Source organism: Boleophthalmus pectinirostris, unplaced genomic scaffold (assembly GCF_026225935.1).
Source record: "Boleophthalmus pectinirostris isolate CB_2022bp ecotype Guang Dong unplaced genomic scaffold, ASM2622593v1 HiC_scaffold_224, whole genome shotgun sequence".
NCBI classification, from domain to species: domain Eukaryota; kingdom Metazoa; phylum Chordata; class Actinopteri; order Gobiiformes; family Gobiidae; genus Boleophthalmus; species Boleophthalmus pectinirostris.
Window position 1 is genome coordinate 1 of NW_026571198.1, and position 25,000 is coordinate 25,000.

General features: G+C 40.5%; 4 protein-coding genes across 7 annotated transcripts; all 4 read left to right on the forward strand.

Annotated features, from left to right (window-relative positions):
• nfyal (nuclear transcription factor Y, alpha, like) lies at positions 1-4,915 on the forward strand. Of its 2 annotated transcripts, none has more exons than XM_055158811.1 (8): positions 1-95; positions 1,521-1,667; positions 2,184-2,315; positions 2,932-3,034; positions 3,109-3,278; positions 3,699-3,872; positions 3,976-4,083; positions 4,166-4,915. In XM_055158811.1, exons 1-8 carry the CDS (start codon positions 15-17, stop codon positions 4,214-4,216), a joined length of 966 nt encoding a protein of 321 aa, XP_055014786.1. In that variant the 5' UTR covers positions 1-14; the 3' UTR covers positions 4,217-4,915. The 2 variants fall into 2 exon arrangements, with proteins under 2 accessions (XP_055014786.1, XP_055014787.1); XM_055158812.1 differs by having other exon boundaries at positions 7-95; positions 3,109-3,260.
• A 679-nt stretch (positions 4,916-5,594) lies between these two features.
• ahcyl1 (adenosylhomocysteinase-like 1) lies at positions 5,595-17,251 on the forward strand. Of its 3 annotated transcripts, none has more exons than XM_020930153.2 (17): positions 5,596-5,982; positions 11,967-12,081; positions 12,149-12,292; positions 12,808-12,908; positions 12,985-13,087; positions 13,205-13,299; positions 13,387-13,493; positions 13,906-14,022; positions 14,099-14,162; positions 14,245-14,333; positions 14,411-14,481; positions 14,620-14,714; positions 15,009-15,107; positions 15,731-15,799; positions 15,899-15,977; positions 16,196-16,316; positions 16,396-17,251. In XM_020930153.2, exons 1-17 carry the CDS (start codon positions 5,791-5,793, stop codon positions 16,400-16,402), a joined length of 1,668 nt encoding a protein of 555 aa, XP_020785812.1. In that variant the 5' UTR covers positions 5,596-5,790; the 3' UTR covers positions 16,403-17,251. The 3 variants fall into 3 exon arrangements, with proteins under 3 accessions (XP_020785813.1, XP_020785812.1, XP_020785814.1); XM_020930155.2 differs by lacking the exon at positions 5,596-5,982 and adding an exon at positions 10,054-10,125; XM_020930154.2 differs by lacking the exon at positions 16,396-17,251 and having other exon boundaries at positions 5,595-5,982; positions 16,196-16,320.
• A 314-nt stretch (positions 17,252-17,565) lies between these two features.
• On the forward strand, positions 17,566-20,199 carry hspa1b (heat shock protein family A (Hsp70) member 1B). The gene is made up of 2 exons (XM_020929942.2): positions 17,566-17,679; positions 18,199-20,199. The coding sequence occupies exon 2, from the start codon at positions 18,224-18,226 to the stop codon at positions 20,138-20,140; it is 1,917 nt and encodes a 638-aa protein (XP_020785601.1). The 5' UTR covers positions 17,566-17,679; positions 18,199-18,223; the 3' UTR covers positions 20,141-20,199.
• A 697-nt stretch (positions 20,200-20,896) lies between these two features.
• LOC129410502 (potassium voltage-gated channel subfamily C member 4-like) lies at positions 20,897-24,783 on the forward strand. Its single transcript, XM_055158810.1, has 2 exons — positions 20,897-21,374; positions 21,482-24,783. The coding sequence occupies exon 2, from the start codon at positions 21,621-21,623 to the stop codon at positions 22,392-22,394; it is 774 nt and encodes a 257-aa protein (XP_055014785.1). The 5' UTR covers positions 20,897-21,374; positions 21,482-21,620; the 3' UTR covers positions 22,395-24,783.
• The last annotated feature ends 217 nt before the right edge of the window (positions 24,784-25,000 follow it).

A 25,000-nucleotide genomic window follows, 5' to 3' on the forward strand; every position in this document is an offset into this window, starting at 1 on the left:
GGACATAAAAAGCCATGGAGCAGTACACCACTGCCACCACAACCACTGGGGAGCAAATTGTTGTGCAGACAGCTAATGGACAGATCCAGCCTCAGGTGAGTGAGGATGAGTAGTTTAGTCTCATTTACTCTATGTCTCAGTTCTTTCTTCTTACCTCCTTCTTGCCTCCTCTTATTTCAGAAATCCTCAGCTGTCAGTCAAATGAGCCATATTATGATTTTAAAGCCATATGCAGATCAGAAAGGAAAAGACAGGGAAACAAGTGAGAAACATGGCTAAGGGTTTGCATAAGAAAGATAATAAAGATAAAAAATTTGTCCCACAGCAGGAAAATCTCATTAGTTCTACAGCAAAGTAACATCAAAGGTGGAAGGTACACGAACAAGGAGCAAAATGTCTAAATTAAATGTGAGATTAAAGTTTTTAGAATTTGTTGAATTTGTAAATAAAGAAATTTGTCTCACTTTGAATAAAAAGTCTAATGAAAATAACTCTTGTCCCATTTACAAGCATCTCTCCTGCCTTAGCATCTGGATTCTATCCATATTCATCATGTCTCCTTTGTAGCTGGGATTTCCTCCCCGATTTCTTGCAGAGAGATTGAGGAGGCCAAGAAATAAGGAAAGAGAATTGAGATGTACATTTTAATCACAGTTAGTTGTTGCCCAGTTAGACCAGGCCCTGAACTAACGCTACCGAGTTTCTGAAACTTTATATTGGTGCCTTGTCTGCAGACACAGGGCACAGTTACAGCTGTGCAGCTGCAGACAGAGGCGCCTGTAGTGACGGCCTCCGGCCAGCAGGTGCAGACACTCCAGGTAGTGGTGTCACCGCCGCCCTGTGTCAGAGCCATCTGAGCATCAACGCAGACATGCATGCTGCTCTCAGGACTGTCCCATCTGAGTGGTGTTTGTTCATCCCAGCATGTTCAGCCCCATACAATGCATGTGTCTGCAGTGTGTGATGGCATCAGTTTCAGCGAGTTAATAAACATCAGCCAACATTTTACTGTTGCTAGCGGTTTTTCTTTTTGAAATTTTTGTACCAGGTATTTTACCTTTTTGTAACAAATTCAAGACTATTGAAAGCACTTATTCACGCAAAATCTCTTGCAGTTGAACACAAATTTTTTCTTCTCAGACATTTAAGCTCAAGGACCTTTTTTTCTACTATGTAACTGATATAAAGAAATTGTCTATTGTGTGGGAAAATTAAGTGGGAAAATGTCATGACTTGAAAATATAACATTTTTCATTCATATTTTTCCTAAAGTTCTGTGTCATCAACTGTACATGTTTGTCATTTTTACATAATGGCTTTGCTATTGTTCATGTCTGTGCAATCAGTTCTGAATGCACTTCTCCTGAAATATTTAAGTTATAGTATGCTATCCTGTAATGTATACAACAGTACCCATGGCGTGTCTAGCATGAGTCCATGTGCTCTGTTTCAGTGTCAGTCAAATAGAAATGGTGCAAAAGTCAGTCAGATCTAACAACGGGTGTTGTTGTTGTTTACAGGTTCAGGGGCAGCCTTTAATGGTCCAAGTGAGTGGTGGACAGCTCATCACATCATCAGGACAACCCATCATGGTTCAGGCCATGTCAGGGGGACAGGGACAAACCATAATGCAGGTCCCTGTGTCAGGAGCTCAGGGACTACAACAGGTGAGATGCTTCCATACAGACCTGGGAGAAGCTTTACTGTTGAGTTTAAAATTCATATTTGTTCAGTAGTTATATTTTTAGATTTGAGAAATGCTCTTATATCGTGTATTATCTTTAATTATTGATCATTTATTTTCTGAACATCTTACAGCAACCGGCCAATGGGGTTACAGAGAAAGTTAGTCACTGTGAGAAATGTAGTGCATTGTTTTACTTCCTGTCAGATGACAAATGTTTTTTCAGATGCTTTTTAGGCATACATTTCTGTTCAAAATGTAGTACATGAGGACTGAACAAAGAATGAGAATAATTTAATAATTTAATAGAATACAGTTAAAAGCACTACTGTGTTAAAAGCACAGTAAGCACTACTATACAGATTAGATTAAAAGGATTGTAGGACTAAAGTGGACTAAACCAAAATATGGATATCAAATTAAAATCTTGTCAAATTTAAGTAAACACTAAACTTGAACAATAAACTTAAGTAAACATTATTTTCCAAATTTGTTAAAGATCCAGCTTGTGCAGCCGGGACAGATCCAGTTACAAGGTGGACAGACACTGCAACTCCAGGGTCAGCAGGGCCAGCCTCAGCAGATCATCATTCAGCAGCCCCAGACAGCCATCACCGCCGGCCAGAACCAGGTACTTATAATACTACTATAATTATTACTTCAAAGATGTTCATTACGGTCCATCTACTTTATATATAAATGTACATAGCTAACCCGCTAGCTCCTTCTGACTCTGGTTTCCTTTAACTTACTTTGAAATATTGTCTCCTCTCTCTCTGTAACTGTTACTGTGAGCCTCATCATTTTGGTCTTAAAATGTTCATATTAACCCACTCTGCATGATCCTAGTGTTTTTATTTTTATGTTTTGTTTATTAAAAAATCTGGCTCCAAATTCACCCCTGTAACCATTAGCATCATGAGCTTCATTTGACTGGAGCTGAACACTGTGGGTGTTGTCACATTCACATAGTCCACTTCTGTATACAGTCTGTCTTACGGTCTTCCAATATTTCCATATAAAGGTTCTTTTTAACTGACCCATGTGGTGTTCACACAAACCTTGACATTTTGGATGCCTTCTGCTTCGTTCTGCCGAAGGGTCACGTGATGTTCTGGTGGCATGTCTGGCAGCTGATTTACATTTTGGCAATATTCTCCTACCTCCATTGGTAGCCTGCTTAATCCACTGTTTTTGTATGAAATACTAAGTATAAACAGGGAGGGATCTTTACATTGCTTTTACAGGGGCAGCAGATCAGTGTTCAGGGCCAGCAAGTGGCGCAAACTGCTGATGGGCAGACGATTGTATACCAGCCTGTCAACACAGATGGCACTGTACTTCCACAAGGTAATTAAACCATTTCTACAATGAAGAACTAAAATGTGGGGTCACCGTTAATATAATATTTCATGCCTGTGTAGGAATGATCACAATTCCTGCAGCCAGTTTAGCAGGAGCCCAAATCGTACAAGCAGGGGGCGCTAACACCAATACCACGAACAGCGGCCAAGGCACTGTGACCGTCACCCTGCCCGTCTCCGGCAACATGGTGAATGCAGGTGGAATGGTCATGGTAAGGCCCGGAGCTGAGGTACACAACATCCTTCTTCACTTTTAATACCAGCTCACGTGTTGGTGGATCATGTGGTGGGGTCACACAAATCAGGGAAATGTATTTAATTATCACATTTCACTTGCATGGACTGATTTTAAAATTAAAAATAATAATTGCAACAGTTTGCAAGCTACATTTAACGACTTGTTTCCCTGTATTAGTAATTGTGATTCTTTGAAATCTAGGAGAATATATTGACTTTTTAAAAATGTTTTGATTATTTTTAAATTTATATAATTATGTTGTGGGCTCAAGAATCACAATAATCCATTATTAGACATCCGTATATTGTATATAGTCATGTATCAGTATTTTTTCACATATGCCATCTAATGTATTTCTCTTGTATCATCATTGCTTGTACATTGAGAAGCCTGTGCCTCATGTTATTGTCAGATGGTGCCTGGAGGAGGTGGTGTTCCCACAATGCAGCGGATTCCTCTCCCCGGAGCAGAGATGTTGGAGGAGGAGCCTCTTTATGTCAATGCAAAACAGTATCACCGTATCCTGAAGCGGAGACAGGCCCGAGCAAAGCTGGAGGCAGAGGGTAAAATCCCCAAAGAAAGAAGGGTGAATAGCTTAACACACTGTTTTATTTTTGCTGAGCAAATGTGCATTATGTTGAAAGTGACAAATATTGTTTAGTAAATTTTTTTTTTTTTGTCATTTTAAGAAATATCTACATGAATCTCGACATCGTCATGCTATGCAGCGCAAGCGAGGAGACGGTGGGCGCTTCTTTTCACCTAAGGAAAAAGAGGAAGCTTTAGGACTTTCACAGGTTAGATCATTTTAAACATTTCTGCCCATTGTATGCATTCTGTGTTTATGACTCAACAACTCCAACAACTTTTTCTATCTAGGACATGGGTGCAGGAGATGAAACGGTCTCTCAAATGATCAGAGTTTCGTAGCACAGACACGGACACAAATTCGCCTCCTTCAGTGACTCCCTTCCCCCGTCCACTGTGTACCTTATGCCCTAACATCACAGCCTCACCCACAGACCCCCTTTGATCCTTACCTGGGCTTCCACTCCACTGGCCAATTAAGTCCCTGGACTGCTCCCAAGAGTATGTGGAGGACACGTCCACGCTCAGCTTTGATGGGTTGGGCATTTATTATTTTTGTTTCTATTTTGGTTTTGAGTTGTATTGAGACAAAGACAAGAAGTGGTGAGGGTAAAAGCCATTTCTGTCAATTTTGGTGTAAACCATTTTCTCACATGTAAATTGCTTCATTTATGGTAAGTGCTGCAGCCTTTCTAAGTGTCTTTTATGTGACTTTTTCGTCATTGTGGATCCACCTGGATTTATTAAGGACAGATCTGTTCTATATATTGCACAGAAACTTTTTCCCCCAGCATGTATTCAGCATAGTGCTTTCAGTGGATACATTTTTTACTAACTTGTAGATAAACATATTGTTAATAGCTAAAAAAAAAAGGCAGGTGTTTTATCACCTAACACATACTTTTGTGTACTTGCAAATTAAGTAGTCAGTCCACAGTGTTTTGCTTTTTTGTAATGTAACTGTAATTGTATAATGTTTTTTATAATTAAAAAAGGCTGGATATTCCATTCATGAAACATGGATTAAATTTTATTAAGTGACCTTTTGTGATTCTTTAATCATCAATCTAGAGATCATATGTGCACACAAGAGATTTTCAGAAGTCTCAGTTTCTACTTTTTACCTCTATGATTTGCAATGAATATGAAGAAAGGATTTAAAAAAGGCCTTAATGCACAGGTGCAATACATTGTATACTGTACATTCTTAAGAAGAGTACTGGGTAACAAGATTTAACATCTGATTTATTTAGTTTGTGTATTCATTCAGATTACACAATGTTTAAGTTAGCCTTAATATTGGATATACAGACAAATACACAAGTTTTGTGTTTTACCTCATAAATGTAAATATAGACTTGTTATAATCAGATGTTCCGATTAGACACAGCTTTCTTATGTTTGAACTCCCTGAGGTTCATCCTGTTCCATGCTTATTGTCCAATCAGATCCCGAGGATTATAGTTTGCTGTGACTGTCAGCCAATGAAATTGAAGAAGGCGGGACATGTACGCAACCTTGAACGATCTCTATCTCCTTCTGTCGTCAATAGAAAACCAACCTAATGTTTTTAGAGTGATTTTGGCTAACTATTAGAAATGTCCACCAGACAGTTTATTCAGTTCATGTCAATCAGGGGAAGAAGTACCCGGAGCAGAAGCCCGCCTCCTGTCCGCCTGCCTGCCCTCTTGTTCAGGTGACAGCCCCAGCGCAACGCCCCCTCCTACTCCTCTGAGATGCTGCTGCCTGTGGATGACAGCTGAAACAAGTGCACGCACTTCTCCAACACCAGAGCACGGATAGGAGCCCATTTTCATTTACGCTTTACTGATCGTTTTTCATCTCTACTGCAGCAGACCAACCATTGCTAATACTAAACTAGCTTTCTCCGCTACCAGCAAACTGCAGTGCATGCGATGACAGATTCGGAGCTAGACGGAAAGACGGAGGTCAAACAAGGCACAAAATATGTCAAAGAGACCGAAAATGTGGCGGAGAAATATTCCGCGTTGACTGTGAGCAAGAACAGCAGCGACGTGAACATGAACGTGGGTGAAGTGTCCTCCGCCGCGTTCTCCGCAGTGCCTTCCATGAAGTCCGTCAAGAAGGTAAGAAACGTGATCCTCCTTCTTCCATCACTCACTACTGTACCCGGGCAAAGGCTGAGCTCAGCCGGACACAGCAGTCAGGACCACGGGAGAAACTGCAAGGCTACTGTAGGCTACTGATAATTACTGCGTAGTGCGCATCGATTTAGGCTACAGTGTTATCAACAGTAACTTTTGAGTGCTGCAAATCCGAATGGGACATTCGTGGTTAAACAGAGGCACCAGCGAAGAACTAAAATGGCACTCATTCAACATAAACGCGATGCAAATGACTATATCTCCAACACTGCGCTACCAGGGAGACATGTTGTTTGCCTTTAATTAATAGTCCTGAATTTGTTCTTATTTCTAGTCTGAATGTTCTACGCCTTTAAAGTTATATTTTGCTTGATTAGGTTATTAGATGCAGCAAACTGTCATAATCGCAGTCATCATTGTACAGTGATGCTGCAGTAATCCAAACCTTCAGCCGGGTACTGTGTGTCACAGCTCTGTCCCACTTGGATCACTCAGCCAAACTGCAACGTGACAGCTAATCTTTAGACTCTGCTAAGAGTCAGCCAAAGAATTTAAAAAGTTGAAAAGGGTTTCTCAGGTCACATGTTTTATTCTTCCTAGTATTTTCAAAGACGGCTGGGCTGAAATGTGATTAAACAGCTTTTATATAGCCTCTTTCATTATGCACGAACCACAAGGTACAATTCTATTAAGAGAAGGCTCCCACCAACATTCCAATTTCTTTGAAAGACTCCACTATATGTGGAGTTTGTTGGGTCAGCCAATTGAACTCGCAAACAATTAAATAAATAAACACCAATCTTTAAAACACACACAAGCAAAGAAGCTACAAACCTGTTGGGAAATATAAAAGTAACCATACCTTACCAAAACCATTAGTTCTTGTAATAAATCTGCACTAATGTCTCTGCTGAACAGTTGGCTCTGACTCAGGCCAGAGGTGCTTTACTGTCATTTTAATGGACTGTTTATTAATATGCAATTTGCTCCATAGAGTAGAGGAGACATGGCTAAGCAGTTATATAAATGTGCATCACATAAATTAACTAGTACTGCAGATTATGTAACATGAGTTCAGTTCCATGTATGGGAGACTTGTCTACTTTTTCAATACATTTCTTGGTTTTATAACATTTTCCCATGAAAGCTTACAGAGCAGAGTTGTATGTTGTTGGAGCAGTGGGGCCACAGTACTGGACATATTAGCTGGACTCCCCATCAGACAGGGCAATATCGTCTGGACACAGTCGCCCTGGGCAGCCTCATACAAAACATATTGGATTGTCGGAATGTGCACAATGCTTATGAAAACAAAGCTTGTGTTATGAATAATCGTGAGAGGCTGGTGTCAAACTGAGCCACCTGCTCATGTGAAAAAGCATTCTTACAACAGTGAGTATGCCCCCTCTTAGTCCAGGAGTGGAAGTTTATCAGAAAATATTTTACTATTTAACTATCAGTGTTAAAGACATGAAGAAATAAGGCTAAATGGTCTGTGCAGCACTAAACTAGGACTATAGACTAGGTATAGTTTTATTTTTACCTATACATCTTCCACTTAATGTGCCTGACAGTGTAATGGCTGAGGTTCAAGTAAAACACAAAAAGTCATCCTTATTTTTTTTGGATGAATGTAGCTGTGGCTATGTAGTTTACCTCCACCGATTACGGAGTGAAGGAATAATGTACTGTGAAGCTCCTTGGGTGTCTTGTATGTCACCTACTTGTGTCATGCGCTGTGTAAATCCAGTACATATTATTCTTATTTGAAAGATTTCACTGCAGATTTGTTAAATTTTGATCAGCTTTTTTGTACATTATTTTCAAATTTTGCACATCTCAATAACAACAAGCACAATATTATAAAATGATCGAAATATCTCCCACCTTTTATTGTGAGTGAGTAAAGCAAGCCCCTCTGACCCTTCTCTCGCCTCTCAAATCCATCTCCAGTGGTTACACAATACGCCCCCCTGGGAATGGGACTCAGTGACTGTAATATATTCATGCATCATAGTTTTATCTGATCCCTGTGGGCTGCTGCAGCATCTCTACCTCCTCTTATCTGATCTGTCACATTACAAGCACGCCCACTGCACATCAAGGTCAAACAGCCGAGTTTGCACCTGATTTATTTGTTGTGTGGTCAGAAAACAGGCAGAACGCAACCAGCCACAAATAATATCAGTGAGTCATCTAAGCTGCATACAGTTCAAATAAAATATGTGTGAAGTGTTATCTCTGGTGCAAATACAGAACAGTCAACCCATGATATGCAGAGGAGGGTTCTCATGTTTCACCAAACCACTAGATGGAGCTCTAAAGTACTGCACTTACCAATTGCACCCATGTTTGCCACAAGACAGAAAATAATGACAACAAAAAATAAATGTATTAAAACATTAAAAAAAAAGAAGTCAGAATTTAAAAAAAAAAAAGTGTCATTTTAATAAATGTCCCTACAAATAGGGGTTGGTGATATTGAGTGTCTCGATTTTGTTTTGGCGTATTCTGATAATGACATCATGCCAAGTCTTAAAATGCATTGAATGAGGTGTAAAGATCAGATAAATCTAAAGAAAAAAGAATATCTGTGTAGAAATATCACTTTCCCTTACTTTTTCATGCTTATCCTTCTTTGGAAGTTTACCACGTGCTTTTAAAAAATTTTAATCAGCATTTCTTCAATTTGAAATTATATCATCAATATTCAAATTCAGCATATATTCAAAACTATTCTAAAAATATTCTAAATAATATCAATATTTAAATAACATGTCCACCACAAATTAAAAACTAGAAAATGTGCTTGCATGCAAAAACAGATTGCCACCAACTTAAATGAAAATAGACTGACCAACACGCATATGTTCTATACATTACGATGTTAAAATTAGGCTCTTCATGAATGTACATTTTGTGTCCTAGTACATGTTAGCATTTGGGAAAAGTCACCATAAGATGAGAAATACAACACATCCGTACTGACCACTTACATCATTTTACTGTTGGCTCCTCCCATGTTGTTTTAACTGACATTTGACTTTAATTTAAAATAAATTCATTTCATTTTGACGTAAATATATTAACAAAACTACACATTACAACCACCACTAGGTTAATGCGCAAGCCCTTTGAATGTCAAGTTAAGGTCAAATAGTTCAGGAAGGGATTAGCCAACTGTATGTTTTTCACAATAACACCATAATCTGTCATGACCGCTTGTAAAGACTGAAGCAATTACAGAACATCATATATATTGAACTGCTACACATCTAGTTCCTGCACAAACCTTTTAATATTTGAATAGCCTATGTTGTTTCACCTGAGCCTTTGGGTGGTTGTCTGGCAGTTACAGCCCGGCTTAAGTCTGAGGTATTGGAGAGAATGTGTATTTTTAGGACAGCACAGGTCACTTATTGATGCTACGCACAAGGCTAATGGAAACAGGCTTTTACTGGCTTGTCAGTCCCCTTTTATGTTCAGATCCAAATTGGGAATTAGCTTGTAAGAGCAAACTGTGTCAATGTTTGTCCTACTTTTTGCGTGTTATTTATTTGGTAAAGGTGCAGTATGTAACTTTTGTGGCAGAGGTGTCCACCACCTGCTTGTCTCCATTGAGATGTTATTGCCTAGAATGTTACATATGTCCATCTTGCATTTGTTCAATGCAGTTGTTTTAACTGCTAAATAATATCTTAAAAAACACAGATCTGGCCTGTAAGTCACCTACTTGTTTTCATTGAGTTTAAAGTTTAAAACGTTTCACTGTGGAACAATCCAGTCAAAGAAATAACATCTTCATGGAGACTAATATGTGGTGGACTCTTCTACAGAAAAGTTACATAGTGTTCTGTTAACTGTTAAAACATATACCCAAACTGCTTTATCCTCTTCATATCAAGGGCAAACACAGCAGCAGAAATGTATGAATGGCCCTGCTCTCTTCCATCCAGGTGGGCCATTCACAAATCAAATAGGTAGGAAGTAGGAACCTCCCCCTGTGCTGCCTGGGAGTGTTTAGGGATAATAGCATCAGGGACATCACACAGAGGACACACGGGATCAGGGCAGTACAAGCTGGAGAGGAGGGCTGTCATGGCACACAGGCACGGGCGCGAGAGGGTGAGTGACTTCTAACACAAAACACACTTAAAATAACATACATTGCTTCAGTTTGTAGATGGAGCACAGCACTTAGGCTGTCAGCAGCTTTTAGGGGTTTTCTCAGCTTCAAATGCCACAGCTTGGGTAGACTGAAACTAAGCTCTGGAAACTAGACTCTGAGGTGCTCCACACTGAACTGACGAGAGCTGGTTTACAGTCAAAGCAGAAGGGCAGCGCTGTCTTAAGTAACACAGGGTATTCATCATTAATCAGATTAACCTCTTGCAGCTCTGAACCGAATGACTCTGTGACTCGGTTGCAACCTGTTTGTAAACGTACAAAGGAAGTTGGGCAAAAACCATGGATGGATTTCTCAAAAGACTGATGCAATAGACAAACGTAAATGTGCTATTTTACAAGTGGCTGATAGAGCACAGCATGGACTGAGAAATGTGCTGCACTGAAGGGCTGCCTACCACACTCTAAAACTGATGTAGTTTCACCAGTCTTACACATGGATCTATTCACAGACATCACCATGGAGTCTAAATTATGTAAATTTTTCCCTAGAGTATTCTCAGCAGTATTGACTGTGAGATTTTATTAAATAACTAGTATCCTTATTAACCTGAGGATTAATGGATTAATTTTGGTGCTATACACTCACCTACCGTCTGTCAGCTTTTCACCAACAATGACGTAGTTCATCAATGAGCAGCTGCTAAGCAAACTTAGTTTTTTACAACCCCATCTCAGACTATGCTTCTTATGCACTTAAATTAGTCTAGTATCAAATATCCTCACCCATCTTTCAAATGTCATTAGTCTACATGCGTAGGCTCCGTGCTTTATCATACGTGTGTTGTGTAAACTCTGCAGCCCCTGCTTTAGTTTTGACTCTAAACAAATGTTATGGACATCTCACACCACATAGTGTCATTTCATTAAAGGGTTCTATAGTCATGGAAAATGCCATTTCTGTGTACAAAATATCATACAAAATGTGATAGATATGGTTTATATGATAGCAGCATTATCCCTTCACTATGCCTTCACTGTTATAATATGGAAAAGAAATCTATGCTGTATTTATACAATAACAACTTTTTAAAAAAAAAGTACTGTCTGTACAGTTGGGGACTCTTTAAGCCAGATCTTGTAATACAGTACTTCACTATACCCAGTGCACCCGTACACTCTGTCCTGTGTGTTGGTGGCACAGTGTCTGGCAGAGGTCTGCCTTGTGCTCCTGACAGACTTTGATCCTGATGCGTTTGTGGGGCTTGACACGATGCAGCTCTCACAAGTGAAACCTGTATATGTGAACAAAGCCCAAATGAGAGGGCTCAAAAATAGACTTTATCCAGTTTATCCTGTGATTTCCTGTGACAGATTCAGGGAATGTGAAATGGGAAGTTGTTGGCATTGTGTTACTTACAGGCCTGTCACGATAATTACTATATCAACTTGAATAATAGAATAGCTGAACTGATGTATTTTGGGTTCCATATTTATCCTTTGTACATTTTGTACATAAAAGTGGAGAGATTTGGGGTATTTTTGTTATAACGCAATAGCATTTGAGCTGTAATAGAATAAATAAGTGACTGTTATTTATTTGTTGGAGCTCATGCCTTTTAATGATACTATCTAAAAATGTATTACTAGGACTGCCTTGCATTATTGTTTTTGTATCAGTGGCATTTTCAATATTATAGTTTATTGCAATATACTGTCTCTGTAGCAATATATCATGCTTCAAATTGTATTACTGTGACAGGTGTAGTTAGGTACATCATATTTTCAAAGACCTGACTCTGCAATATTATTGTTCTAAATACATCTTTTCTTTCCTGCAGATCCAATTTGTGAATGCAGAGGACAAACAAGAATTCAGCAAGTTTCCAACCAAAGCTGGTCGCCGCTCTCTGTCCCGGTCCATCTCACAATCGTCCACAGACAGCTACAGCTCAGGTAAACCTCCAGTAAATAAAGTTTTTTTTGCACAATAGTGACCCTTTTTCACCTCTTTTTCTCCTAGCTGCATCTTACACAGACAGCTCTGACGATGAAACAACCCCCAGAGAAAAAACCCAGACCAACAGCCGCGGCAGCAATGACTTCTGTGTCAAAAACATCAAGCAGGCTGAATTTGGACGCAGAGAAATTGAAATAGCTGAGCAAGGTAATCACTTATGTGTAGTCGTCTTTACATGATAGGCCAGATATTTAAAATCTGAAGATATAATATATTTATAGCTAGCTCTAAAATCCCATCAGTTACACTCTTGTCTATTGTGACTTGGTTCCTGCCTGACATTTAGCCTGTTTTGTTCATTGACTGTAGTTTCACTGCTCTCCCTCTCTCCTGTGTCATTTGAGTTGGGTCAGTGCTGTAACATTATCAGTGAGCCAGAGCCTAACTGGTGTTTTCTTCATGCTCTGTGTGCTGTTCCATCTCACGCTGTGTTTTGTACTGCCTCAGCCTCTCTGTCTGTTTACTTTGCTCATGCGAGTGGGACGTAGGCCTGAGAGCTGCACAAGTGTTCTTCTGGCTCAGACCGAGAGAAACAGCTACTTATGGCATTGTTTTTGATTGCTGTGTTTTTGAGCCATTTGGTGTAGACAGTCACAATGTTGACCCAGCACATTGTTCATCAGTGTAACCCTAGGGCCCTCACTCTTTCACTGTCTCTACAGACATGTCTGCCCTCATATCCCTGAGGAAGAGAGCCCAGGGGGAGAAACCTTTGGCAGGGGCTAAGATAGTGGGCTGTACCCACATCACTGCTCAGACCGCAGTAAGTTTAATACACTCAGTCCACAGTGCTGTAGCTGTGCCCCTCTGCGTCTGCTCACCTGAGTGTTCTCTCACAGGTGCTGATTGAAACCCTGGTGGCTCTGGGGGCCCAGTGTCGCTGGACAGCCTGTAACATCTACTCCACACAGAACGAGGTGGCCGCTGCTCTGGCAGAGACCGGTACAGTGAAGTGCTTCAGCTGCAGACATTAACACATGCATATATTTTTATGCATATTATTCTGTTCTTATGTACACCAACATAAATAACCTGTCACTGCTGTGTGCTGTCCCTTAGGAGTACCTGTGTTTGCCTGGAAAGGAGAGTCAGAGGACGACTTCTGGTGGTGCATCGATCGCTGTGTCACCAGTGATGGTTGGCAGGCTAATATGGTATTCATGGTCACCCCATCTATTATCTATATTATCTATATTACACCTTGCATTTCCAGTCAGTAATACCCGCCTGTTCTTCTGTAGATTTTGGACGATGGTGGAGACCTAACACATTGGGTTTATAAGAAGTATCCAAACACGTTCAAGAAGGTCCGAGGTATCGTTGAGGAGAGTGTCACTGGAGTGCACAGGTGCTTAAATCGTTATCCACCTGCTGGGTGAACAATCTAAAATGAGCCAAGTTCTGCTACTCTAAAACTTATGCATGAATACCAGCATTTGACTTTGTAAGTCTTTAAGCTGTTCTTGTGATTAAGCTCTTAAGGTATTTTTCCATGAGGTGAAAGTAATAGTTTGTCCTCTAGATGGAGCCGATTGTTAAGACTGCACTCTTACAGAAAAGTTCATGTGGAATATAGTCCATAGGTCAGGGGTCATTAAAGCATAAATCAAAAGTGCAAAGTGGAAAAGTGTGTTTGTGCAGCATGACCTGCTGCTGCAGTTCTGTGCTCTCTCTGAGGAATCAATTAGCTTTGGAAAACACCAGCTCACTACATGCGCATGTGTGTGTTTCATTTATGCTTCTCCCTTGTGTCTCATCAGATTGTACCAATTATCTAAAGCTGGAAAGCTGTGTGTTCCAGCAATGAATGTGAATGACTCTGTGACTAAACAGAAGTTTGACAACCTCTACTGCTGCCGTGAATCCATCCTGGATGGGTATGAATGAATTGGGCTTGCTTCTGTCCATTTAAAATAGACTCATTGGTCATTCTGTATTTCATTTCCTCTGCAGCCTGAAAAGGACCACAGATATAATGTTTGGGGGTAAACAGGTGGTGGTGTGCGGTTATGGAGAGGTGAGCAGTTATTAAAATAACATGCATTTTCTTTTTAACTGTCACTAACTCTCATGTACGACTGCCTCACTGTGGTCTGTAGGTAGGTAAAGGCTGCTGCACTGCCCTCAAAGCTCTTGGGGCCATTGTGTGCATAACAGAGATCGACCCAATCTGTGCCCTGCAGGCCTGGTGAGCCTCTTCTGGCCCTTTGATAAATGAGACATAAACGCATTACAAACCTGTGACGCATGTGCTCTTCCTCACAGCATGGATGGTTTTCGAGTGGTGAAGCTGAGTGAGGTCATCCGCCAGATGGACGTGGTGATCACCTGCACTGGTAATGCACAAAATGCAGCACCACACAATAATGATGTAGATGGACAAAAGCTTACTTCGCTCAAAAAACCCCCAACAACTAATATTTATATTTATATTTTGGGCATTGATAATTTGCCCTTTTCTTTTTAAAATAAAGGTAATAAAAATGTAGTCAGCAGAGAGCAACTTGACAGAATGAAGAATGGCTGCATCGTCTGCAACATGGGACACTCAAACACTGAAATTGATGTGGTGAGTGAAAACATGTAAATCGCATGTTAGAGCATTTCACACAAAGCAAATGCTCTGAGATCTGAGGAAACCAATATTCTTACATATACTTTCATTGCTACTAATAATATGAACCTTTACTTCAATCATTTTCTGTTGTGTAGTCAAGCTTAAGCAGTGGTCATATTAGTTTGCCTGTTGACCTGCAGATCTGTGTCCTATGCAAACACTCATAGACAGTGTTGTGTGTTTTGTCTGTCTGGGAATTTCACATTTCATTGACTTTAGAATGATCCGTGACCACTCTGTCCTTAGGCCAGTCTGCGCAGCCCGGAGCTCACATGGGAGAGAGTCCGCTCTCAGGTGGACCACATCATCTGGCCTGATGGGAAGAGGGTGGTCCTACTAGCAGAGGTATGTCTGTGAAAACACTGGCATTTCACCCCAGGTAAACTATTGCTAACAAATAGTTTACCCCAGGGCAAAAGGTCATGCCTGGCAATGATATATCTGTATTTTTAACAGATTAATATTAGTCTGGTCCCCATGCCTTCTGTTGCCTCAAACCCAGTCAAATGTGATCAGATTGTTTTGTTTTTTAGTGATGCATGTAAAACAAAGGAGCTCATTGGTCACTTATCACTTACAAATAAAATCAAATTTATCTCACCTCCGATTAACAGAGTTTACAGTTTCGCTCATTAATTCTGTAGAAATTGGTGTTTTTTTCCTGTTCCCTGTGATTTTTTTCCTTTATTTTTTCCAGCACAGACAATGCATGTCCCTGATTGGCTAATCTATCTGTCAGTCACACCCATCAGAAAACACACATTTACAGCTGACCAAACTAACATTTTGTAAAGTATTAAAGAAGCTTGACCAATAAAGAACAAATCAGTCAAAGGCCATTAGTACAAACACTGTATTTTCTGTTGTTCATACTGTCCCCATGTTGCCTGTTTAAATGTTCTGTTGTGACAGCAAGTGAACAATTAATTTTAATATTACTTTTCTGTGTAACTGTGTTTGTTTGTCAGGGCCGCCTCCTAAATCTGAGCTGTTCTACAGTGCCTACCTTTGTTCTGTCCATCACTGCAACCACTCAGGTTAGTGACAATCACCAGTGGGCACACGTGCGACTCACAGCTTTTAGTCACAACATGAGTCATCATATTCACATCCACTTCCCTCTCCTGTCTCTGTAGGCGCTGGCTCTGATCGAGCTCTTCAATGCCCCAGAAGGACGCTACAAGCAGGATGTGTATCTGCTGCCCAAGAAAATGGGTAAGAGCAGGGTTCATGAGTGAAGAAATTCTGTTTTATGCTATTGCTCTTTGTCACCACCTTCCGGCCAAACCTACCCATCATCCTTACAATGATGGATGTAAAGCTTTTTACCAGTGTATATATAATATGATTATTAAAAATCTTTTGATATGTTGTGTTTACCACCAAAACATCCTATCCAGTCAATTGACTGATTGATGTTTTTGTTCCCTTAGATGAGTATGTGGCTAGCCTGCACTTACCAAACTTTGACGCCCACCTCACAGAACTGACAGACGAACAGGCCAAATACATGGGCCTCAACAAGAATGGACCCTTCAAACCAAACTACTACAGGTGACTCTATATATAACACCTATGACCATTATTCTATTACAATACAAACACTAACTAAAGTACCTCTCTTTTTCTACAGGTATTAATGAAAAATGTTCTCTCACTCGTAGCGCTGATAAACAGAGACATATATTTTAGTTTCTAAACTGGAACAAAAGAAAGATTATTTTACACATGAATGTAACTTATTAATGACAGTTTAGGTGTTAAATATAACATATAATATTTTAAAGATATAGATCATATATGATATACATACTGTAACCAATACTATTTTAAATGTCCTGCTATGTAAACCCTGCTTGCATGCTCTATGTAAATGTTTTAAGTTGCTTTTTTCACATTTTCCACTTTTTATTTGTTTACTTTTGACACCCAGTGCCAAAATGTGGCCTAAAGAAAACATAGCATAGACTCTGTTATATTTTGTTTATAATTATCTATTTGAACGGTATCGGCATGCAGGCCTTAAAAGGTAATATCCAGCCAAGTACTCGTGTGATATTTTCACAGTAGTTTAACTGTCTCACATAACAAGACTAAGAGAATCAACAATTCTGTAATGGCATGTACTGTTCTGCATGGATGTGTATCATTAATAATAATAATGTCAATGAAAGAAATGCATGTTTAGGTAAGTGTTTGTAGGGAGTCGTCTTGTTATACTCAACTATGACACTGTACCGGATATAATCTTTTGGGCTTAGCATGAATGTGCCTTTAAACACAAATGATCAGCACTGACCTTAATACATTCCTTTGAAGATATCACACTTTTATTTTTCCTCTTCCATAAAATAATATAATGAATTTAACTAGATTTTGTCTTTGCCATTCAATTGTCAATGTCTTGTATTGATCACAGAAAATATTTTACATGATTACAATGCAACTGTGTTTAAATAAAAGTGCAATAAAGCTTTTACCAATGAAGATCATGGCTGTAGTATTATTACTAATACTCAAAGCTTTAGGATTTGGCCTGTATATTTTGTCATTGTTTAGAATAATAATAGTTTCAAATGCCCCTCTGAATGAACTATGTAACAGTCTCATAGTCAGCTTCAATGTTCTGGAATATTCCCTCACTCTCTCGCACAAGCCAGTTACAGCTACGGCTAATATTAACATTTGAGTCACTCACTGGTCCCAGGACGTCAGCCCAGGGTGCAAACAGGGTAGGCAGAGGGGGGTGAGGGGTGGGAGCTTTCTGGAAACTTGCTTGTAACTATATAAGCAGCCAGCTGTAGTCAGTGTGGGCAGAAGAAGAAGAAGAAACACTGACCAGTTCCAGAGGGAGAACTACAGAAGAAGCAGAGAGCTTCTTTCAAGCACTTCTGATCTACAAGAATCACTCCATTAAGTGAGTATTGAAACTTATCACTGCAAGTTATTGTCTTATATGGTATAGACTTGCTAAATAACTTATGCCTTAAAATTACTTACTATAAACCTTTGGCATTTTGTAAAACACGATTTACATAGAAGTTTAAACACTGATTTGTTCATTAAATAGAATAGTCTTAGAACATTTACATTTGTCAGTTGTAATAAATTAATAGTATATATCTATTTTGTTGTCAGAAAAGTTGTAGCATTTAGACAATATATGAAATATTTTTCCTCAACGGTAGCTTCAACATGTATTTTACTACTGTATTCAGTTCAGTTTAGTGAAGAGCAAAGGGCAATGGATGAAAACTAACTTTACACATGATGTTTACACATGATCCCTTCTAAACAAAACTAAGGCTATTAAAATTACAACTGTACATTTGGTCATTATTAATAATCTTTTGGTTAGACTTGATGTTTTGGACAATGTTGGGATCAGGTTTTAAATTTCTCTTCAGAATATCTCATAATTTCTTTGCCTTTCTAGGTCTATAAGAAAATAATAAACAAACATGTCTGCTAAAGGCCTTTCCATTGGCATTGACCTGGGAACCACCTACTCCTGCGTGGGCGTTTTCCAGCATGGCAAAGTGGAGATCATCGCCAATGACCAGGGCAACCGCACCACCCCCAGTTACGTTGCCTTCACTGACACCGAGAGGCTAATTGGTGACGCTGCTAAAAACCAGGTGGCCATGAACCCGGCTAACACCATCTTTGATGCCAAGAGACTCATCGGGAGAAAATTTGATGACCCTATTGTGCAGGCTGACATGAAGCTTTGGCCTTTCAAAGTGATCAGTGACAGTGGCAAGCCCAAAGTACAAGTGGAGTACAAAGGTGAGACAAAGGCGTTCTATCCAGAAGAAATCTCGTCAATGGTTTTGGTTAAGATGAAGGAAATTGCAGAGGCGTATTTGGGGCAAAGAGTGTCCAATGCAGTCATCACAGTCCCTGCTTATTTCAATGACTCCCAGCGCCAAGCCACAAAAGATGCAGGAGTTATTTCTGGTTTGAATGTCCTGAGAATCATCAATGAACCAACTGCAGCAGCTATTGCATATGGTCTAGACAAGGGAAAAAGAGGGGAGCGAAATGTTCTCATCTTTGATCTGGGTGGTGGCACTTTTGACGTATCCATTCTGACAATTGAAGATGGCATTTTTGAGGTGAAAGCCACAGCTGGAGACACACACTTGGGTGGAGAAGACTTTGACAATCGCATGGTGAAGCACTTTGTTGATGAGTTTAAGAGAAAGCACAAAAAAGACATCAGCCAAAACAAGAGAGCGGTGAGGAGGCTGCGTACAGCTTGTGAACGCGCCAAGAGGACTCTATCATCCAGCACCCAAGCAAGCATCGAAATTGACTCTCTATATGAGGGAATTGACTTTTACACCTCAATCACTCGAGCCCGATTTGAAGAACTAAACTCAGACCTCTTCAGGGGCACACTAGACCCTGTTGAGAAAGCTTTACAAGATGCCAAGCTGGACAAATCCAAGATCAACGACATTGTCCTGGTGGGCGGATCCACAAGAATTCCCAAAATCCAAAAACTGCTGCAGGACTTCTTTAATGGAAGGGACTTGAACAAAAGCATCAACCCGGATGAAGCCGTGGCCTATGGAGCTGCGGTCCAGGCTGCTATCCTGATGGGGGACACCTCTGAGAATGTCCAGGACCTCCTTCTGCTTGATGTTGCTCCACTGTCTTTGGGCATTGAGACAGCAGGTGGAGTAATGACCGCACTGATCAAACGTAACACCACAATCCCCACCAAACAAACCCAGATCTTCTCCACGTACTCCGATAATCAGCCGGGAGTGCTCATCCAGGTCTTTGAAGGTGAAAGGGCCATGACTAAAGACAATAACCTCCTTGGCAAGTTTGACCTGACAGGGATCCCACCAGCCCCAAGAGGAGTCCCACAGATTGAGGTAACATTTGACATCGACGCTAATGGCATTCTCAATGTGTCTGCTGTGGACAAGAGCACAGGGAAGGAGAACAAAATCACAATCACCAATGACAAAGGGAGGCTCAGCAAAGAGGAGATTGAGCAAATGGTGCAAGATGCAGAGAAATACAAGGCAGAGGATGAGATGCAGAGGGACAAGGTTGCAGCCAAGAACAACCTTGAGTCCTATGCGTATCACATGAAGAGCAGTGTGGAGGATGAGAACCTTAAAGGGAAGATCAGTGAAGAGGACAAGAAGATGGTCACTGACAAGTGCAACCAGACGATCTCATGGCTGGAGAACAATCAGCTGGCGGAGAAGGAGGAATATGAGCATCAGCAGAACGAACTGGAGAAAGTGTGTAAACCCATTGTGACCAAGTTATACCAGGCTGCAGGGTCCCCCGGTAACTGTGGCCCTCAAACTGCAGGCAGCGCACAAGGTCCCACTATTGAGGAAGTGGACTAAAGTTTTTTAGTAGATAAATATTATATATATATTTGATGTAAAATTGAACTGTTGTCATAATAAAGTAAACAAACACAACTGTCTCCTTAAAATGATTGCTTAAAAATGTATTGAAGTATGTAAATAAGGTGAAAAAAAATAAAAAATCTAGTAAAAGGTACTCTATAATCCCTTTGAAAGCATGTGGAATGAAAATTAATTACTAATTAAAGCAGCTGATTTGCAAAACTGACAGCTGACAGCAAAAGTAATGGATTGTGCCAAGTGTCAACACAGGGGGCAGACCTGAGCTGCTGCCATGCAACACAAGATGTTTGGCATCTGACACTGGCTTATTATTAAGTGAGATCTTATATATATATATATATATATATATATATATACACACACACACATACATACATATTATATACAAAATAGTTTTGTACATTTTTTAGCCTAAAAGAAGCAAGACCTTGGAATCTGGGGCTGTAAATTATGAAGTTATTGGGCAAAAACAGTTAGCCTATTCAATGTTTTCCCATCAGGTTTGACATAGTGTTGTCCATTTGTATCGCATATTTAAAGCCTCAATTTTTATATTTTTGTTGTTTCAGAAAACATACAGTAGATGGCAGTATATCTCTGGTTCCCACCCTGTAAAATTATGGTAGCCTGTGCAGCAACCTGTTGAGATCACAAAACTAACCTTGGCAAACAAAACAGAAGAAAAAAGCTGAAAAATGTCAGCGGGTGACATACATGCATGCTGCTGCACGCAGCGCGCGCTATTTTCAAGGCCCTCCTTATAATTAATTTTGTGATGGATTCAGGAATAACGACACACAGCTACAGACTGAGCTGAAGCTCTCCTCTCCGTCGCGCACAAAAATAGATGCTGTTACTTTTGTCTGGCGCTGGTGATGATGAGGAGCAGAGGGAGTGGCTCGCGCGCCTCCAGCACCAGTAGCGCGCGGTACTGACACTACAAAGGGTTAACACTGGAGCTGTTGTCAAGTGCACAGCCGAGATCCAGGGGCTGTTGTATCGAGAGGAGAGGACACTTGTGGAGCAGCTGTCTCACGAGCAGCGTCTGGCATAAGGACACAAAGACATGGTTATGCGCGCGAGCTGATGGAAAAAGTTAGCGTTGATGTCTGAGGGTTTGGGTCAGACGAGTGGAATTACTCTTCATGTTTGGAGAGGAGACGCGGGACTCAGATTCAAATTTATGAGATGACACCTGATGATACAAGTGAGTGTGATCTATGCACCTTTAAAGTACCAGATTTCTACTTGTTAACCTAAAAAAAACGTAGGTCACTAATAATAATAAGAGGTTTTTACTTTGCTTTTCCTCAGATTAAAATAGTTAACCAAATATGGACACAACGGCGCGAGGGTTCGAACTCTGATCTGAACGTGGACAAAATTGAGGCGCGTGGACACTGTGGGGTCACCCCTGTCCTAACTCTAGTCTCCGGTCCAAATTCTGGTCCAGATGATCAGCTCAGTGTGCGTGTCTTCTTACCGTGGCCGCAAGTCCGGCAACAAACCTCCATCAAAGTCATGTCTGAAGGAGGAGATGAACCGCGGAGAGGACTCGGATAAAATCATCATCAACGTGGGTGGCACGCGGCACGAGACATACAAGAGTACGCTCAGGACGCTGCCCGGCACGCGGCTGGCCTGGCTCGCTGACCCTGACCCGGCCAGCATTGACTCGGACCATGCGCCAGCGCCACCTACAAGCTCAGAGTTCTTTTTTGACAGACATCCGGGCATTTTTGCATATGTCTTGAACTATTATCGCACCGGAAAGCTGCACTGTCCTGCGGATGTGTGCGGTCCGCTGTTCGAAGAAGAACTTGCATTTTGGGGCATCGACGAGACGGACGTGGAGCCATGCTGCTGGATGACGTACCGCCAGCACCGTGACGCAGAAGAGGCGCTAGAGATGTTCGAACCCCCAGAGCCAGAGGAGTCCGAAGAAGACCGGGATGTCCCCCGAAGGTTTGGTATAGAAGACTGTCCAGACCGCTCCAGGAGCTGTGGGCGGCACTGCTGGCGCATCTGGCAGCCTAAAATATGGGCCTTGTTTGATGACCCCTACACATCCCGGGCTGCAAGAGTGAGTGTGCACAATAGAGCATTACACACCTTTGCAAAACAGGTGCTTCAGGGCTGGCCCTATCAGAGAGCTCACGTGGAAAGTTTCAGCTTGGTTTATCCAAATTGTCAGGTCACAATGCTGGCGCCTATAGAACAGCCTTAAAGGATCATAAGGCAATCAAGCATTTAGACTATCTAAGGAAATCAATTTATGGAAATTCAAAATCCATTTGAATCTATTCCCCATTCTTATGGCTACCAGCAGCAAGCCACATAAATATATTTTTTTATTGATATATTGGCATGCGTACATTTAGTCCTTATCAACTGTTTCTTTAATGGCCTCTAATGACTATATGGAACTACATATTATAGACAGTTAAAGCTCTATATCAGTAATAGCTTCATGAAAAATTTATGTTAACATTTACCCAAAAGAACTGTGCAGGAAATAGTCCTGAAAAATGCACTGTTATGTACTGCAGAGCTGGTGACTGAGGCATGGTTGTTGTTATTGTCATTGTTATATTGAAAATAATCATCTATGCCAGTCTACTCAACTGTTTTGGTTTGTATCGACGCATTCTTCAGTTTGGGTTTAAATATGCAGCAGACAAAAGTAAAAAGCTGTTTCACAATAAAATTACAAGTGCACCCACACATAATGTCCAGCAGTAGCTCTCAAAGGCCCTTAAAACTCTGCAGCCATCAGGGACAGTAAAAGGTTGTGCTTTGGAGCTGAAGTATGAAGTCAGCTCTGAAATACCACTGTCTGTTTTTGTTTGTTTTTTAAATAAACTTTTCTTAATGTGACCATAGGAACAGGCTAGCTTTTATTTAATACTTGTATTATAACCACAAGTTAGGGCTTAAAGATGAATCCCTAGTTAAATTAAAAACATCATTTGTACAAACCATGGAGATTGCAGTTAACCTTCCTTGTGGAGGGTCTGTGACCTGCTTGTTTACAGGTCAGGTTTGTGGAAGGCGAGCCGGCTAACAGTAAGAAAGCATGTTTTTTGTAATTGAATACATGGTAGAATTTTAATGCCATACTCAGAAGCATTAACATCTCCATTGTCTGCCACTTGCTTATATCCATAGGCATGTTTTTCTTTTGCATTGAATGTTCCACAATAAATGTATTCATCTTATTTTGTAAAACATGCAGTCTTACCTCTCCACAAATCTGACCTAGCTAGTGCCTAGCCCACCTACTCACCGCCATAGAGATAGATAAGCCATACTGCAAGCAATAAAATCTCTGTAGAGACAAGGAGGTGACGGATCCTTCAACAGAAAAGTTACGTGGTGCACCTTTTAAAGATTATGTGGTGACTTTCTTATGTCCCTTTAATTTGATGAAAATGACACAGAGTGGAGTGGATGCAGGAATAAGAGTTGCTGTACTGTAAAACTCAATTTGCCCTCACTAAGTTTAGGGGAGCATAATGTGCAGTGTCTGTAATGTACAACAAAAGCAGTTCTATCTGAGAGAGCAGCAGTCTGAAAAAGCTGGTGTCGGGTATCACCGAGCACTGTGCAGGGCTTCAGGCATTCATTAGTGCAAAAGAAAAAAACACATTTAGTTGATAAAGACTGAAGAGGAGAGTCGCTCTGGTTTCTGTTTGTCTGTGAACGTGGCTGAGCACTGTATTCAAAGAGACTCCGGTGGTAATGTAGAGAGTGTTTATTTAAGCTGGTCGTCCAGGTGGTGGAGCAGCTGACATTTCTGAGTCACAGCTGCCACCAAAGACCTGCTCTATCTGTCAGCCATATTTGTACTGGATCTAGACTTTGTGTGGAAATAGCAAAGATGACAATAAAAAGGCTGTAGAGGTTGCAGTCGAGTAATGGTGGGCACTTGGGTTAACTCTTAACTATAAGGCTAGGCTAGGCCTATTGTTTAATAAAGCTCCAAAATTACACAAAATGGATTCTTGCGTTTTAACTATTAACCATAACTGTTATAATGCTGTTACCATCAAAACATACCAGGAGCTCAGTTTTGTTTTATTCACATATGTTTGATTAATCCTTTGTTACTTGGTCAAAATCTCAAAAATCTCAAAATGCTCTCTTCCACTTTGTGATGTCATGGAGCAGTATTTTTCAGGTCAACATCTATTTGTCTACCTTTTGTTGAGCTGAGACTGGCAATTCTAGGGCCACATCTGTGTTTAGCCTCAAAAACATTCCTTAGTAAAATTCATTATTTGTTGATAAATGCTGGATTTTGGCCTCTCATCCAGCTGCTGCTCCACCCCTGGACCCCCCTCTGGTTTGTTTGTTGTGGCAGACCCCGTGCTGCAGTAGATAATGCCCCTCTATTGTCTCCTAATGCATGATTTCATTAATTTGTGAACCCCCTGTAATTAATCACTGCTGTGGTAATGGGCTTCAACCTGTTATCAGCCACGACCAATTAAAACCTCTGTCTCCCCCACAGATGAGCAGGCTCTACCTCTGTGAATCAATGTGTCTTTGTTATAACTTCACAAGGAAGTGGAGGTGTGAGAATGTTCAGGACTATATTTATTCAGACCTATCTTTCCCAGCCTTTAATAAATAGTCTAGTGTGAGAAAAAGGAAATAGTACTTTCTGAGTTTATTTCAGATCCCTATGTTAATACTGGAATTAAAAGGATAAAAGAAATATTCTCCTTTTTAAACCATTATGTTAATTTATTTGGCAAGAGATATTTTCGGTTAGGATACAATTGGCAAACTTGTTAAACTTTTTAAAGAGTGCCTTACATCTGTTACTCA